Source organism: Dendrobium catenatum, unplaced genomic scaffold, assembly GCF_001605985.2.
Source record: "Dendrobium catenatum unplaced genomic scaffold, ASM160598v2 fragScaff_scaffold_716, whole genome shotgun sequence".
Taxonomy (NCBI): Eukaryota; Viridiplantae; Streptophyta; class Magnoliopsida; order Asparagales; family Orchidaceae; genus Dendrobium; species Dendrobium catenatum.
In genome coordinates, this window is record NW_021319178.1 from 11,333,450 (window position 1) to 11,350,456 (window position 17,007).

The window sequence follows — 17,007 nt, forward strand, 5'->3', positions numbered from 1 at the left end:
GCAAAGGAAGTCAAAAAGAGCCGCTAATGCTAAAATTTCCTCTTCCGAAATCCACAATGACGGTAAACCATGGAAAGATGCGATTTTTAGGTCTAGGAAAAATGAGGTGGAAAAACCACTAGATAAAGCATCACGGAAAGACTTAGAGGTAGATTTGTCAGCAAAAAAATCAGGATAAGCCAGGCATTTGCCCACCATCGACAAAAAACGACGACGAGAAACCAGCCGAAAGAAGAACCCAAACAAAAATTAAGAAGAAAACATAAAAGGGGATTTATAAACTTCATTGAGGGGAAAAGAGCCACTGGCAGTCACGAAAAGGGTAGCAGAGAAGGAGGCTCCGATCGGGACGAAAACCCTAGCAGAGCACCTAGAGCACAAGACAAAGAGTGAAAATATATATACTCATGAGTAATAGGTTTGTGTTTGATACATATCTTAATTGCATTGACCCGCTTAGCTATGATAAAATAGTCGAATCGAGCGAGTTTTTGTTTAATTGAGTCAAGTTTTTTTAAAAATTTATATTGATTTTTAATTCGAGCTCGAGCTCATTTGCTTAGCTTGAGCGAAAAATATAAGGCTTTAGTTTGACTTGAATGCTCGATCAGAAAAGAATGAGATTGACTCTATTTCAGCTTGATTTTTTATTTTGAGTATGAACAAAAATTAATTAATAATGTTTATATAAATGTCAATGTTTTAATTAATATTAAACGAGTTTGCTTGACAAGTTGGTGAATCAACCGGGCTAGTTTGAACTCGAGCATGAGCTCATTTATAGAATGTGCTCGAATATAAGCTCGAATGCAAACTTGCAACTTGGTAATCTCAACTCATAAACTCATTAGTTAGTAGAGTTCAAACTGGCTAATAAGCCGGCTTGGGTCACTTTAACACTAACACGTCCGCCCATCATGTATAAAGATGATGGGCACTATTTGTTATTCTTTATTTTAAAAGTGTAAATTAAATTAATTTTTTAGAATTTTTTTATAATATTTATTAAATTTAAAATTCATATTAAATTTTAATTGCACCCTGCAAATTTAATAATTTTATCATCTTAAAAATATTTTTTAAGTTCAAACTGTCAGAAGATGCTTATAAAGTATTAAATAAAAGGTCACCATTATACCCAGAAGATAAAATATTTTAAAAAATATTAAAATAATATTCTTTTGTCGGAATTTAAATGTTAACTAATTAGTTATATATATATATATATATATATATATGTTGGAGTAGCTCTAATGGAAAATAAGATTAAAGAGATGTTTTAGATGGTTTGGTCACATAAAAGGTTGAGCTTCTTATGACGGCATGATTAGGAGAGTAGTTTTATTAGATTTTGCTTATGTTAAAAAGAGAGATTATTCTGTGCGGCGTCCGAACGCGTCCGGAGGCGAATTCGGATGCACCACATCACCTAGTGCATTGGGCCCTGGGTGATGTGGTGAGTCCGGATTCACCTCCAGATGCGTTCGGACGTCGGACAAAATAATTTTCTGTTAAAAAAGGATAAAGGTATTCCTAAAAAGAATCAATTAGAAACTATTATACATGAATTTTTTTTATTAGATTTAAATAAGAATTCGACTCTTAACATGACACAATAGAGAAAAAAGATTCAGGTAACTGACCCCACTAGGGGTGTAAGTGAGCTGAGTTGGCTCGTGAGTTTATGAGTTGAGCTTATCGAAACATTTGCACCCCTAAACCCTACATATGTAGTGAAATAAATACTTGATGTTGATGTTAGTTTTATATTATATTAATATCAAATGTGAATATATTTGTGAATATTTTCACATAAATGTGTCCTTTCTTAAACTCCAAGGTATTTTTGTTAATTCCATCTCCTTAGAAGACATTTTTATTGAATTGCAAGACATCTTCTAAAATTTTGTAATATAATGGTAAAGATAATTTAAACCAAGTATTTTTATAAGGTCAAAAGTAATTATTAATAAATTAAAATAAAATTTTAATATAAATTATAATTTTTGAAAGTAGGGAAAAATAATAATCAAATAGAAATTATAATTACGATTTAAATAACAAAATAGTAATGAAGGTGTTCCAAATTGAAGAAATTATTTTGTGTGGAGTTCAGACAAGCAGAACCGTCCGGACTGTTGTTGGCATAAATTATGTCATTAAAAAGAAGAAGAGAGATAGAGAGAGGGCTGGATAATTATTATTTCTGGGACATTTAGACAAATTCATATACACATCACATACTCAAGAATAGAACTTAAGATCTCTTTATTGATAGCGAGAGCTCTCCATCAACAGATCAAAATGAGCTGCGATAGCTGGATAATTGTGAGTGGGGCAAATGAACAAACAGTTTATTTGCATCTTCTGAAGGGACTATCTACGATTTCTTCACCATCAGAAAGCCCTGCAATCTGCGGCAATAAAACTGTAAATAGCCACATCAATTAACTCACCCTTTGAAACCAAATACTTCCTCAGCACCCCCTCGTTCTGAAACCCCGCCTTCTCCAACACTCTCTGCGAAGCCGGATTATTCAAGAACACCAAAGCCTGCACCCTCTCCACCTCCGGCCACTGCTCGAACGCCGCCGCCACAGCCATCCTCACCGCCACCGTTGCAATTCCCTTTCCCCATAACTCCGGCACAACGCTGTATCCAATCGAAACCCTACGCCGTCCTCCGCCGGCATCTTCTGGCCGGAGCACGATTGACCCGATTGGACGATCGTCGGTGGCATCTGATAAGCAGATGAAGCGGAACCAGGGGTGGGGGAGGATGATGGTCTCGATGAAGCGGACGGCATCGTCGGGGCCCGTGAATGGATCGAATTGGAGAGTACGATTCACGCGTTGATCGCTGCCGAAATCCATGACGGCGTCGAAGTCGGTTCTTGAGGATTTGAATGGACGGAAAAAGATCGCCGGCGGCTGATTCTGAATTGAGTCCTGATTTCCGAGATGCAGACTGGTTTGCTTTGCCTCCATTCTGCCTGGAAGGTCAATGGAAGGTAATATGAGCTTTCTTATGATTCAACCCTCGTTCACAAACCCAAATCGTTGGTCGTCATAAAATTTGTCGTTCTTCTAATTTCAAATGAAGACTGTTCTGCTGTACAGTTATTCAATTATTATTTATTGTAAATTTTTTTGGCACGTTACAGATTTGGTATCAAAACTGACTCGTGAGCCGAGTCGAACTCAACTTGATAAATAATTAAATGATTGAATTATTCAATTATTATTTAATCATTGCATGCTTATATACAAATATGTTCCAGCTGCTTGCAAGGTTCAAACAACCAGAACCCAAATCTTTCACGGAGATCTTCAAAATCATTTCGTGAAGCTGGGCTGGAGGAGTGCTTTAAGATATTTTGATAAAATATTTATGGTCAGAACACTATTATTGGAGTCTCTATTCTTTCAGGCACTCATATTTCTACCTTGTGTCAATATATTTGCCGAGTTTACATGTTTTTCCTTCCCTTATTTGATGATCAAGTCAATTTGATATAAATGTTCTCTCTCATATTAAATTTCAGCAAAATACAATCCAATCCATTGTCAGCACAACTGCTACAACAAAACAATTTCAATCCCAATACAAATTTCAAACAAATAAGAACAGAACAAAGTGGACAAATCAAGTAACCATATAGAATGACAAGTGCTTGCAACTCGAGTAAGAGAGAACTCAGAAGGCAGGCAACAGTGAGACAGATGAAGCCAACAAGGGAAGGAAGAAAACAAAAGGCATGAAATTGGCAGAAGCTTCAGCAGCTGAGGACTCACCGGCCTCCCACTACCTGTATTGAAATCAAACACAAAACCAGTCATACAATTGGCCTTATTTACAATCAATAACGGTATAAATTTTTATTTTCAGATGAGAGGGACATTCAAACCTGCAGGAATGGTCGTCAAAGAGGAGGGACTGGATGCGTTGGTTGGAGTTTGGTCGCTAGGAGTCTCCTGTGAAGCTGGAGCCAGTGCTCCCAGAGGCGACTGTGCTGCTGGTGTTTGTGTGCTTGAGGCAGCTGCCATAACAACAAATCTAAGGGTACATTTTGCTACAAGTAATTTTTAATTATAGCAGCATTTTGTAAATCCTTTAAATCAAGATATAGTAAAATTGGAGAGAAATAAAATCATAAACTTATTTGACATGCAACAGTTAAATTTTTTAATCCTAATAGACTATTTGCTTTAGGATTTAAAATGTATGAAAGGAACAACAATAACAACAACATCAAGCCTTTGTCCTACTACGTGAGGACGGCTACATGAATCATTTTTTTGCCATTGTGTCATGTTAAAAGTCAAATTCTCATTCAAATCTAATAAAGAATGATCATTTCTAATATTTTCTAAGTCTTTTTAGGTTTACCTCTACCTTTATTAACATAAGTCAAATCTAATGCCTCAACTTTCCTAATCAGGTCATCGGAAGGCCTCCGTTTAATGTGACCAAACCATCTAAGGCAATTCTCTCTAATCTTGTCTTCCATTGGAGCTACTCCAAGCTTTTCACGTATATGCTCATTTCGTATCCTATTTCTAAGCGTAAAGCCACTCATCCACCTAAGCATCCTCATCTCTGTAACACTTAACTTAATTTTAAGTAAAACCTCGCTTAAATCCTGCCAAAAATATGATATCAATGTAAGGTTTGCCTTGAAACTAGAGGGAAATTATTAGGTGCGGACCCCGGACATAGAGATGCATCCGGATTACTTAGCTTGATGCCCTGCGTACGTTATGCTTACACTCTGCGTACGCTATGCGTATGCTCTGCTTACACTGCGTATTTTTAGATACACAGCAAATAAGCAGCAAATCCTCACAACTAATATTTGCTTCTTATTTACTGCAAAAACGCAGTAAATACGTAGTGCGTAGGTAGAGCTTAAGCATAGGGTTCGCAGTAAGCCGGAAAGCCGCCGGAAAAATCCGCGGGAAAATTTTGCGGGAAATTAGCCGTCGCAAAATTTTGAGGGGAAATTAGCCGTCGGAAAACCGCCGGAAAGCCGTCGGAAAACCGCCGGAAAGCCGCAGGAAAAGTTTGTTGGAAATAAGACGTCAAAAACCGCCGGAAAGCCGCCGGAAAATTGACCGCCGGAAAGCCGCCGGAAAATTCCGCCGGTAATAAGTGATTTTTCTGTAGTGTTCGGAGTCCGCACTGAATAATTTCCCGAAACTAGCAGCCTAGGATTAATGCAGAAGATAGGAATGTGATGCTTACCATTGCACTGGTTTGCAAGGGGGTTATCAATCTTACAAGCTCCAGGTAGCGAGAGAGCCTGTGCCTGGTTTACAATCGTACCAAGCTGGGTGGCAGTTGAACTGCCAAGGAATGAGCACAGGCACTGGGCTTGAGTCTTGACCACAGCTGCCACCTGAGTGCAGCACGAGTCCGAAGGGGTTACTGAGTTGCTAGTTATGTAGCCAAGGCAAGGGGAGAGGCTGGTGAACGCTGGCATACACCCCACCTGAGCTGATGAAGGGACAAAACACATTGATATCATCAGTAGCACAGCAAGGCTGTTCTCGAAGACTTTGCCAGCCATTTTCAACGATCTAATGTTGTAGAATATTGGTTTGAGTGCTTGAGAGAAGAAGGCTTTGGGACAGATCTTGGGATTCGGAATGTATGGGATTTATGGAAAGCTTTTAGTGACAGTGGATGATCCAACTCTCCAACTTTTGTTTGGTTGTTGTGAGCCGTTGGAGCTGTTTTGAAGTATAGTGGTTTAAAGCTGTGCTACAGTCTGATACAGTTTAGTTGCTGAGTGATGTAAGGCAATTTCAAAATGGAGATGGGACCCACTGATGCTTAGTTTAGTTGGTGGATTTATAGAGATCTTTTAGAGACAGTGGATGATCCAACTCTCCAACTTTTGGTAGGTTGTTGTGAGCCGTTGGAGCTGTTTTGAAGTATAGTGGTTTAAAGCTGTGCTATAGTCTGATGCAGTTTAGTTGCAGAGTGATGCAAGGCAATTTCAAAATGGAGATGGGAAGAGGGACCCTCTAGGGGCGGATCTAGCCTTAATTTTCAAGGGGGCAAATTTATAAGTAGCTTTTTTTTTTTTTCCATAAATATCCTTACAATCAAAATTTGTTCTGAGGGCGCTTCCTCTCAACCAATATTTGTTTATCGTTATACGCTTCGCAAATATGTCGAGGGTCCAGGGGGTAGCGCCCCTTGGCGGGGTTCGACTTGCCCGGTAAGGTCGCGGGGTCAAGGTGCATAGTGCCTAGAACAAATTTTGGTTGTAAGAATATTTTTGGATTCTCTTTGCTATTTCTCTTTGTATTTGGTTTATCGATCTCTAATAATAACATCTCTACACAATGTGTTTAACTATGTTGGGACAATTGCCTAAAGACTGTAGTATTTTAAAACTTTTAGGAGGGGCAATTGCCTAAAAACTTTCGTAATAAAGACTAAAAAATACATGAGGCGGATAAATGACCTAAAGAATCATATAATCTGCCCATGGGACCCGCTATAATGAATCAGAAATTTATGGTGAACAGGTATAACTAATTGCTGTGTATTTTTGTTGCAGGTGAGGTCTTCTCCAAGGGAAATGCATTTGTAACCTAGACTAGAGAAGGAGAAATAAAACAAACTGAATAAGAATTTTCTTCTTTGCAGGAAACAGTATAACTGTCAAGGTTTATTAGAGGTTCATATTAACAACATTCCCTACAAATTGTTTGAATATGCAAGAACAATCACTTCAGGGAATACTGTATTGATATAAGAAGTACTTTGCGGTCAGATTATTGTTTTGTTTGGTGCAGCTTTCGTACTGCTTTCTAAATAATTTTTTATTATAACATTTCATGAAATTCACAAATTGATCTAGGCGTGTTGGTTGAGGGATTCGAACAACTTTTTTCCACGAGAGATTTGTGATTAAATCCTCTGTATGTCAATTTATTTTTCCTTTTTTTATCAGCCGTCCGATCATAAATGAGTTCAAATCCACAATAACAAGCAGAAATATCATTAAAAAAAAGATAAAGAAAAAAAAGAAGAAGAAGCAATCACTGTCAATCTATCATTCTTTTTTTACTCCTTTCGATCCGAACTTGACCCGAATTGGGACTCCTAATTTTAAATTCTACTCAAATTTTGGTTTACAAACATTCCACAAAATTAACACTTAAAATCATAATAAGGACGACAAATATGAATAAATTTTGAAAAGATACAAAAAGGTGCACTGAATAATAAATTAAATAAATTTTTTTAAATTGCATTTTTTTTTATGAAAAAATGACCATTTTTTAAATTATGTTATCTCTGCTTAATTAATTTTAAGTCATGATCCTTTTTAAAATTTAGCCAATTTTGGCTCTTCTCATTCCTGCCTCCACCCAAATCAGCATTTTCAGAGATTGATAAACATCTACAACCTAATTTCAATTCTACTTAGATTATACTAAAGCTTCATTTGGGAAGATTTTCTTTTTGCTTCTTAAAGTAAATTTTTAGTACAAAAAATATAATTTTTTATTTAAAAAATTTGATTTAAGAAGCAGTAATAAAGCCGTCCAAGACGAAGCCTAAGCAAATGATCTCAATTCAGTATTGGCACTTTATGCTTTGTGCATTTAGGATTTGAACAACAAGAAAGATCCATGGGAAGAAGTCTTGGCGACATCGAAGTTACTGATGAAGAGCTCATATAGACAAATTTTTATTAGGTCCGATGTCCTGACGTAGCTCTACATCCGGACGCTAATAATATGTCGCCACGTGCTTTTACTCTTTACCGCGCGGCCCGACGATCCGAACCGGACCCGATATTGCTATGTATTGACTGATTTGTGCAGACCGGAGTTTTGCTTGGCAATAACGAGAAATATCATTCTGTCAAGACCAATACCTAGCAATACCCCAGTTTTGCTAGGTATTGCTCTTGACAGAGCAGTATTACTCGTTATTGCCAAGCAAAACATAGCAATACCAAACAATACCTAGAAATACCGAGCAATACCTAGCAATACCCGAACATAGCAATATCGGGTTCCGGTCCTGGTCGGGTCGTCGGGCCGCGCAGTAAAGAGTAAGAGCACGTGACGACATGTTATTGGCGTCCGGATGTAGAGATACGTCCGGTGTCCGGACCTAATAATTATTCGACCCATTCCCAATACAAGCATGACCGTTCCAATGATGTATATATCTGAAGAGGAACCATTGATTATCAAAAACAAAATCATTAAGAAATAATTGCACAAGCTCCAGCACTATGTTCATATCTCAAAGACTCAAACTGACACGCCCATAGATATATTAAAAATTCTAACATATAGGATGAAGTAGAATAGATATTTGTACGCTTGCTCAGGGGATACGCTAAAGAGATGCTACAGAAAAACAATCTTTGATGAGAAGTATGAGCAAGATGCCTTCAGAAAGCATTTGAAGGTAGTTTATGCTAATCAAAACCATTCTATGTTCAATGCCCTTATACTTATAACAATTCATTATCCACTTAATTATATTTGAGATCATCTTGATGCTTTGGCATACCTTTATACTTATTTGAAAATGAATCTACATAAAATTGATTTTTTTTCTCTATCAACCGGCCTAAATCATCATGGTCAACAAAAAATGACCATGGTCAATTAAGACTTAATCAAGTTAAGGTCTTCATTAAAAAAACTGGTCATTGAAGGGGGGTCCAAAATGACCCCACCTGTGAGTAGGATGTGTTGAACTTGTAGCATCATCAACTTCCAGATGAGTTTGTGGGGGAGGTAGAGTACCAACACGATGATGAGGATGTGCTTCACTAGCATTTTCAAATTACCGACCCATATTGTATTGATGATATTGTAGAAAGGGAACTCCATTAATTTATGATGACACTCTTTTTTGACTGACATCTTTCAATAGTAATAAAATTTGTGTTTGCTACTCTTCCATCCTTTAGATTTAAGTTTTTAAGTATAGAGGTTAAGGCTCCCCCCTTGCATGACTATAATGCCCATGATTGCCATATAGATTTTTGGTTCGATGAGTGTAAGCAAGAGAAATATATTATGAGTATCACTTCGATCAGCCAATGAAGAAGTATGTTGGGAATGTTTCCCACAGACAAAGTAAAACTATTATGTGCTAAAAATTTTGAGTCGATAGAGTATGTGTTTTACGTCTTAACGTTATATACAAATTCAATATCCATAAATAAAAAATTTAGGATGTGGATGCTGAATTTCACGTATATGCTCATTTCGTATCTTATCTCTAAGAGTCAAGCCACTCATCCACCTAAGCATCCTCATCTCTGCAACACTTAACAACATTAAGATGGTTTGGTCACATTAAACGGATGCCTTCCGATGACCCGATTAGGAAAATTGAGGTATTAGATTTGACTTACGTTAAGAAAGGTAGATGTAGACCTAAAAAGACTTGGTTATAAAATATTAGAAATGATATTTTTTTATTAGATTTAAATGAGAATTTGAATTTTAACCGAACATAATGACGAAAATGAATTCATGTAGCTGACCCCACATAGTGGGAGAAATGCTTGATCTTGTTGTTGTTGTTGCATAAATTAAAAAAAAAAATTATGAGGAAACCCTAAACAGAGAAAAAGTCATATGGAAATCTATTATATATTAGAAGATACATAGTTGAAGAAGAAAATGAATATTTGAGAATAAGATGTGTGATTTATCTTATGAGGGTTAATAGAATCAAGTGTCCACATATGAACAATAAACTCCTAACAACATGGCTTGATTTTCCCAGTAGGGATTATAAAAAGTAGGTGCCAACAGGTGGATAACCATACATAACAGAAAAGTTAAATATTATCAAAATTCTAGAGATAGTGGCGATTATTGATTGTGATCTTCAGTGGGGATATGGTGGTTGTCGATTGGTAACAACAATTGGTGGTGGTTGTCGACAATGATAGCTAAAAAATACAAGAGATCTCTCTAGTTCTCTCCTTTCTTCCCTCCCTTTCATGTGGAGAATGAGGCTTATTTATAGGCTTTTTGAGATAGGTATTTAGGTAATTTGAACTATAATCTAAAACACATTATTGCAAGGCACATATAATTTCCCTTGATTATGAATCATTTTTTCAGCATTTAAGTGTCTTAATGATGTTGGAATTGTGTGGCCTTGGACTCGTTGGATTCATCTTATCGAATCACTCGATCAATTAGACTATAATTCTATAAGCATATTAAATTTGGAGATCATTTTGTCATCCAATTAATGTTTGAAGTTTCAAATTATACTTTAGGTGTTTGTTTTGGACTCATTTAAGCTCAAATTAGACCACATTTGGTATCTTTGAGTTCGTTCCATTGAAATAATTAGTTCAACTATAAATTTGCTGAAATTGGAGTTCAGATAATCTTGAATTTAATTCTAACAATCTCTAATTCAAAATTTTGCCTAGATATTCGTGTTGATTAGCAGATTTTATATGGATATATCAATGATGATAGAATTGAATCCAACACCAAGTGTAAGGTTTATGATCCATCAACTTCTTAGAAAAAAAAAATTTTAGACTCCTAGCATCAAGGGCTTTGAAAGAATGCTTTGTGCTCGTAGATCAAATATATTATTACCATCGGACATTTCCCAACCACTTGGTTCAACCCTGGCGCAGGCAGACACATTGGGCTTCGCTTCAAGCCTTCAATGCAGGATCACCCGATCAATTTAATCAAGTGAGATAATAGTGATTTGATTAGTACTCTGGAGATCAGCCTAAACTTCAAGCAGCTTAGCTTTGCCCAGCAATAGAGTTATTTACGTTGATCAAACCAGTAAAAATATTTTACAACTATGGAATAATCCTCATCAAACAATTATCTGATATATATATTATCAAATTTACAATCGAAGGAACTGATCTTCAAAAGGATAAATTGCACGTACGCATCCTCAGACACAAGCTTCATGGACCATAAGCTATAAATTACAAAAGCACGAGAGATTATTCTACGCGGGTATCAGAAGGAGAGAATCGTCCCGTTGTCTCTCTATCAACAGTAAAAGGATGGCTGCTACAGTAAAAGCGCAGATAAAGAGAATATCGAACGGTTCTCTCCGTCCCGTGGTGTCTCCGCAGAAAATAATTCATCCAAAAGCAAACACTGAATACAAGAAAGCAAAACTCCAAAAGCCAGGCCACCCATCCAGTAATAAAATATTGACTCAGAAGAAGCTCGCCAGAGACGAGCCAAAGATCAAAGCAGCGAAGACTATGGACATGAGGGATTTATTCATCATGCCATCAGAGGAATCACCATTGGTTGACTTCGACCCATTGCCTGCAATCCAATAAGAAATTTTCAATTTTTCATCTAAACCAAAAAAATATAAAATTCAAATCGCATGCAAGTGTAAAAGAGTGCACCTGAAGAGGAACCTGTAGGTGCAAGGGAAGAAGGGGTGTCGGTGGGAGAGCTCGGTGCCTCAGGAGTTGTTGTTGGAGTTGATGGGGTTGATGGGGTTGAAGGGGTTGAAGGGGCTGTCGGAGTGCTTGGCGCCGCCTGCGGGGACACCGGCGGAGAAGTCGGAGTGCTTGGCGCCGCCTGCGGGGACACCGGCGGAGAGCCTGACGACCCACCTGCCCCAGCTGACAGAAACATATACCACGAAGAATTAGCAAGACTGCTATTGTTATTCGGAAGTTTTTATAAAAGTTTGGAGAAATTGGTTACCGTTGCATGCGCTAGCAGGTGGTGTTTGAACCTTGCAAGCACTTGGAAGGGCTAAGGCCTGTGTTTTATTAATAGAAATGCCAACTATAGAGCCTCCTCCATTGACCACCATGCAGAGGCATTGAGGCTGCGATTGCACTATACTGGCAAGCTGGGAGCAGCAACTAGAGGATGGAGTGGAAGAGCTGCCGGAAATATAATTCAGGCAAGGCGAGAGGCTGATGAGCGCGGTGGTGCAGCCTGCCTGGCCAGCTGCCGGAATCCAGAATGAAGCCGCCGTGATGGCAGTTGCCAGCAGGAAGATCTTCATCGCTTCTTTTGCCATCAGTTGTGTCTAAAGCTTGATGAAGGCTGCAAGGAAAGAAGAGAGGAGGGGAAGAAGATGACTGTGGTGTTGCTGGAATAGAAGGGGGGAGGAGGGAGGGGTCTTATAAGGTTGAGCTTCTGAGAGTCTGGCAACTGCAAATACATGTAGATCTGTGTTTTATTTGGGTGGGTAGCCAACTTCTGCCGGTTGCAATATTTTTAGGGGAAGTAGTTTACCGTTCCTTGAAGATCAGATTGCTGGTTGAGTAGAGTTGTATATTGTAACAATGAATCGATGAGTTGTTACATAGTGAGATAAAATTTGAATTTTTAATGTATTAGTAGCAAATCTTTGGCTTCTTTTTTAAAAAAAAAAATACTTTTGTAGAAGGTATTCTTCTAGGGGTGTAAGTGAGCCGAGCTGGCTCACAAGTCGAACTTATTGAATTTTGAGCTTGAGCTCGAGCAGAATTTCGAACTCGTTGAATTATCGGGCTGATCAGGTGATGTTCGGCTTGAGTACTCGTCATGCGGTTTGTCTATGCATGCGAAGGCATAAGCACGGGCGAATGCGGACCGCGGAAGCGCTGGCGAAGGCGAAAGCGCGGGCTGGTGAAGGCAGATTGCGGAAGAATCAAGAGCTGCTTGCGAGCTCATTTTCTATATATGGCATGAGCAAAGCTTGAGCTCGACTTGAGTTCGAGTTCGAGTTCAAGCTCGGGATTTAACTAGCGAGTGAAGCTAAAATTAGACTTGACTCTAACTCGACTCGACTCATTTGCACCTCTATATTCATCCCTGATTATTTTAATCATCCATTTGTCAACTGAGCTCTCCGATATTCAATAGCATATAATAACTGTTTTTAAAGTTGATATTATGATTGTGATCCAAATGATTGCAGGGATAGAATGTTTGAAAAATATAAATTGCTTCATCTTTTTGGATTGAATTAGTGTTAGTACAAATATGCTTTATATAAAAACTAAAGAAAAAATTATAAAAGAGGATGTCATCCACAATGAGGACATAATAAAATAATAAATACAATAAATTTCTATCATAAATATTAACAATATAGTATAACAATATAGTAACTAAAATTTATCCAACCGTTTGATTGTGATAGTGAGTAATTCTCCCAACCTATTTTCTTTAAGCAGGGCATTTCATGATAAGTTAATTAATTATTTAAAAGCCACATGAAAAAAAAAGATTATCTAAGATTAATGATCAAATTCCAATGGTTTTATAAAATTAGGCACAATTTTGCCAATATTAAACCGCTCAAAGAAGCTCAAATTATGTTGTAAAAAAATTAAAAATTAATTTGTTAATCATAAAAATTTTGATTTCAAGAAATTATTGTAATAGTTTAAACTCTCAACAATCAAGATATTGTCTACTTTGGACTAATGACTTCACGATTTTATCCTATTAGTGTAACTTTACAAGAAATCACTCATTCTAAGAGTGCTCATGTATGAGCACGCTTAGCACTAGAATTTTTATTGAAATTTCAACCATTAGATTAAAAACGTTTCAATATTCAAATGTTCAATTTTACTTTTTAAAGAGTTTCTCATTTATAAGAAAAATTGCCAGCTCTTACCGACGATTTTCTCAATGCCAAAATCATATAAATTTGAATTCATAAGACCTCAAAAAGTGAGGAAAAAAAGCTTTCAAAAATTATTTAAGAGTTAGACTGGGTATTTGAATAATTCACACCACGGCCTGAAAATTTGCATCACGGCCTCTCCACGACCCCTTTCTTTCTTTGAGTCATCATGGAGAGTTTAAACGCTTAAGTTATGAGGCAAATTCTCATAAGATAGACTGGGTTTTGAAAAAGATATTACCTAGAGATTTCACTCTCATTTTGCGAGGGCTTTATGATATGAGTTCATGTTTACTATAGGTGCAAGCCCTTATAGTTAATTATCCCTCCCGATAATGAGAGAGAACTTTTGATTAAGGTTGGTCATCAAATGGATACGTATTATCCGACATATAGTAGCAGTATGTTTAGGTATTTGAAAATTTAATACTTAAAATTAAAAATCAACATCCTCGTACTAAAAGCGGATGGTAGGAGGATGATGATAGACATGTTCAAGATCCCTCCCATGGTTCCATTGTCCTGGGTCATCATGGTCCTTGGTCTACTTAGTCAAAGGAGATAGTTGACCCAACCTGATAGAAGGATCATTGTCTGTAGCCATGGGTTGTTTTGTCCAAGGGTGTGAGCTCCAAAAATTCATACCCCGGCCTCCCCTGCATAGGAGAGTTTTAACGATGTTCCCGGTCAAATTTTCAGAAGGCAGATTAACTTTGGGATAAAGCACTACCCAGAGATTTCGCCCTCAATTTATGAAGACTTTATAATCTGGTTCTAGGTTTCCCATAGGAGCAAGCACCTATGGTTAATTACCCCTCCCGATCACGAGAGAGTACTTTCGATTAAGGCTAGTCATTAAATATGTACGAAATACCTAGCATATTGTAGAAACATGTAATTTTTTTTTTTTAGATTTATAAATTTATTATTTTTATACTTAAAGCGGATGGTGGGGGGAATGATGATGAACCCGATCAAGATCCCATGGTTCCGTCGTCCCGGGCCATCGTGGTCCCTAGTCTACTTAGTCATAGGAGGTAGTCGACCCAACCTGACAAAAGGATCCTTGTCGGCAGCCATGGGTTGCTTCGTCCAAGGGGACCTTGTAGACATGGGGTGGATGCTTGTTTAAGGAGACAAATTTTAGTCAACATTAGCTAACAGAAAGCTTTGTGCATGCCTTATTGAGTGCACCCTATGATTCATTACTCAAGGGGCTTTTAAACATTGGATAACATACGGGCTTTGACCGTAACTGTAATATAGTGGTGCTATTTTGCAGCAAAACCACCCGGTCAGAGGACACATGCCACGTCTCCGCTGGCGAGAAATCATTTGAGAATGAATCGCAGTGATACATTCAATTAGATATTTTGCTCTTTGCGAGCTGAAGTTATTCTGAAATTTATCATCCTTAACAAACGTTTGCGGATAATGGATGAAATTTTGCTTTAAGTTTTAAATAATAAATTTTATTTGAATATTATAAAATTCATTGAGATTTTGTGTCAAATATGCATGTTTTGAAGTTTGGGGGTATTTTAAATGTTTGAAGTCCCCTCCGGTGAGATTAGCTTTCAATACGGCCATCATCGGGGTGACTTTGGCATTTCAAAATATTTATATTTTGTAAAAATTTGAGGGCATTTGAAATATTTGATCCCCTCCGGTTGATATAGACTTTCAACACGGCCATCATCGGAGTGACTTTGGCATTTCAAAATATTTATATTTTGTAAAAATTTGAGGGCATTTGAAATATTTGATCCCCTCCAGTTGATATAAACTTTCAACACGGCCATCATCGGGGTGTTTGGCATGTATATTAGGCTTTTAAAATTTAAAATGCATGCTTTTCGATATGGTGACTTGCTTCTAAAGGCGATAGCACTCTTCTCTGAGCAGTTGCTTGCTTCCCAAGGCTGCTATACGCATTTTAGAGGTGTCAACACCCTTCTCGATGCATCATATTGACTTTTAGAAAATTATTTTTGTATGCAGAAGGGGGCATTAAACGCCTTCTGTCCGCTGGTAAAAGTGGTGCGGATTCGTTGGCATTTTGATTCTTTATTTATTTTATTTATTATAGCCTTCCATATAGTGTGTCTTTCGAGTGTACTTTAAATTTCATGAATCAGTATTCTCATATGTCTTCTTTAACAATCTGGTTGAAAAAGTTCACCTCCTTTAGCATATTACATCACAAAATAAATCTTTATTTTTTTGTTTGTTGTGTAGATGACTTCAGCAAATTGTGTCATATTTGGATGTCTCACTAATCTCATTATTGATATCTCATGTTTGATATGATCCATGAGCTCAACAATGAACCACTTTTCAAAATTTGGATATCTCACTAATCTCATTATTGATATCTCATATTTGATCTGATCCATGAGCTCAACAATGAATCTCTTTCCTTTGTTAATCATTTTTCTTGCCAACAGGGACGTGGCACGTGCCCTCTGATCGGGTGGTTTTGCCGCAAAATGGTACCATTATATTACGATCACGGCCAAAGCCCGTATGTTCCCTAAAGGCGTCAAACCCTTGAGCGATGGATCATAGGGTATATTCGATAGGCATAAAGCCCTCTGTCAGCTAAGGTGGATTCAGATCTATCCCCTTAGACAAACATCAACCCAGGCCTACAAGGTATTCTTGGACGAAGCAACCCATAGCTGCCGACAAGGTGCCTTCAGTCAGGTTTGGTCGACTACCTCCTCTGACTAAGTAGACCAGGGATCATGACAGCCCGGGACGACGGAACCATGGGATCTTGATCGGGCTCGTCTTCATTCCCCCACCACCAGTTTTAAGTTTATGGTGATAAGCTTTAAATTCTAAACTTCAAAATTCAAATCATAACATCAAACCCTAAAATTATTGCTATTATACGATAGGTTCATAACCTATGTGAACGCTTGAACGACTAGCCTTAATCAAAAGTTCTCTCTTGTTATCAAGAGGGGTAATTAACTATAGGGGCAGCTTGCGCCTATAGGAACCAAGAACTCAGATCAAAAAGTCCTCACCAAATGAGGGCGAAATCTCTGGGTAGTGTCTTATCTAAAACCCAATCTGCCTTTTGAAAATTCCCCCGGGATCACACATCCTAAAAAATGAAATTTTTCTGAGCCCACACTGTTGGAACCGTTCAATTGATCATTTTGACCCCTTTTTTGTATTAAGCGGCGGGACTCATGCCTAAAGGACACGATAGAAGAATTATTCAGTAAAACTCTTTTAGAAGAGGGCACGTAGATGTTAGCCTAGCAGATAAGTATTCTCTAAATAAAGTTGATAAGAAGACAAACTATTAACTATACTCTTTTTTTTTATAACATTACTTTTAA

At 37.6% G+C, this 17,007-nt stretch overlaps 3 protein-coding genes and 1 long non-coding RNA gene across 4 annotated transcripts; 1 reads left to right on the forward strand and 3 right to left on the reverse strand.

Moving 5' to 3' along the window:
* Positions 1 to 2,319: 2,319 nt before the first annotated feature.
* On the reverse strand, positions 2,320 to 3,256 carry LOC110102446 (uncharacterized N-acetyltransferase p20-like). The gene has a single exon (XM_020830784.2). The coding sequence runs from the start codon at positions 2,986 to 2,988 to the stop codon at positions 2,398 to 2,400; it is 591 nt and encodes a 196-aa protein (XP_020686443.1). The 5' UTR covers positions 2,989 to 3,256; the 3' UTR covers positions 2,320 to 2,397.
* Positions 3,257 to 3,545: 289 nt separating this feature from the next.
* Positions 3,546 to 5,845, reverse strand: LOC110102445 (non-specific lipid-transfer protein-like protein At2g13820). Its single transcript, XM_020830783.2, has 3 exons — positions 5,246 to 5,845; positions 3,909 to 4,040; positions 3,546 to 3,809 (listed from the first exon to the last, which is right to left on the reverse strand). Exons 1-3 carry the CDS (start codon positions 5,568 to 5,570, stop codon positions 3,580 to 3,582), a joined length of 687 nt encoding a protein of 228 aa, XP_020686442.1. The 5' UTR covers positions 5,571 to 5,845; the 3' UTR covers positions 3,546 to 3,579.
* LOC110102447 lies at positions 3,670 to 6,809 on the forward strand. The gene is made up of 3 exons (XR_002303825.2): positions 3,670 to 3,811; positions 3,890 to 4,063; positions 6,573 to 6,809. It is a non-coding gene; the product is annotated as an uncharacterized LOC110102447 (long non-coding RNA).
* Positions 6,810 to 10,552: 3,743 nt separating this feature from the next.
* LOC110102459 (non-specific lipid-transfer protein-like protein At2g13820) lies at positions 10,553 to 12,570 on the reverse strand. The gene is made up of 3 exons (XM_020830802.2): positions 11,725 to 12,570; positions 11,418 to 11,639; positions 10,553 to 11,331 (listed from the first exon to the last, which is right to left on the reverse strand). Exons 1-3 carry the CDS (start codon positions 12,047 to 12,049, stop codon positions 11,216 to 11,218), a joined length of 663 nt encoding a protein of 220 aa, XP_020686461.1. The 5' UTR covers positions 12,050 to 12,570; the 3' UTR covers positions 10,553 to 11,215.
* Positions 12,571 to 17,007: the final 4,437 nt, after the last annotated feature.

Coding starts and splice junctions, on each gene's coding strand:
- LOC110102446 (XM_020830784.2), bottom strand. CDS start 2,988: ATGGAGGCAAAGCAAACCAGTCTGCATCTCGGAAATCAGGACTCAATT.
- LOC110102445 (XM_020830783.2), bottom strand. CDS start 5,570: ATGGCTGGCAAAGTCTTCGAGAACAGCCTTGCTGTGCTACTGATGATA. Junction 4,041..5,245: donor CCTTGCAAACCAGTGCAATG/GTAAGCATCACA, acceptor TTGTTATGGCAG/CTGCCTCAAGCACACAAACA. Junction 3,810..3,908: donor TTTGACGACCATTCCTGCAG/GTTTGAATGTCC, acceptor ATTTCAATACAG/GTAGTGGGAGGCCGGTGAGT.
- LOC110102459 (XM_020830802.2), bottom strand. CDS start 12,049: ATGGCAAAAGAAGCGATGAAGATCTTCCTGCTGGCAACTGCCATCACG. Junction 11,640..11,724: donor ACCTGCTAGCGCATGCAACG/GTAACCAATTTC, acceptor TGTTTCTGTCAG/CTGGGGCAGGTGGGTCGTCA. Junction 11,332..11,417: donor ACCTACAGGTTCCTCTTCAG/GTGCACTCTTTT, acceptor ATTGGATTGCAG/GCAATGGGTCGAAGTCAACC.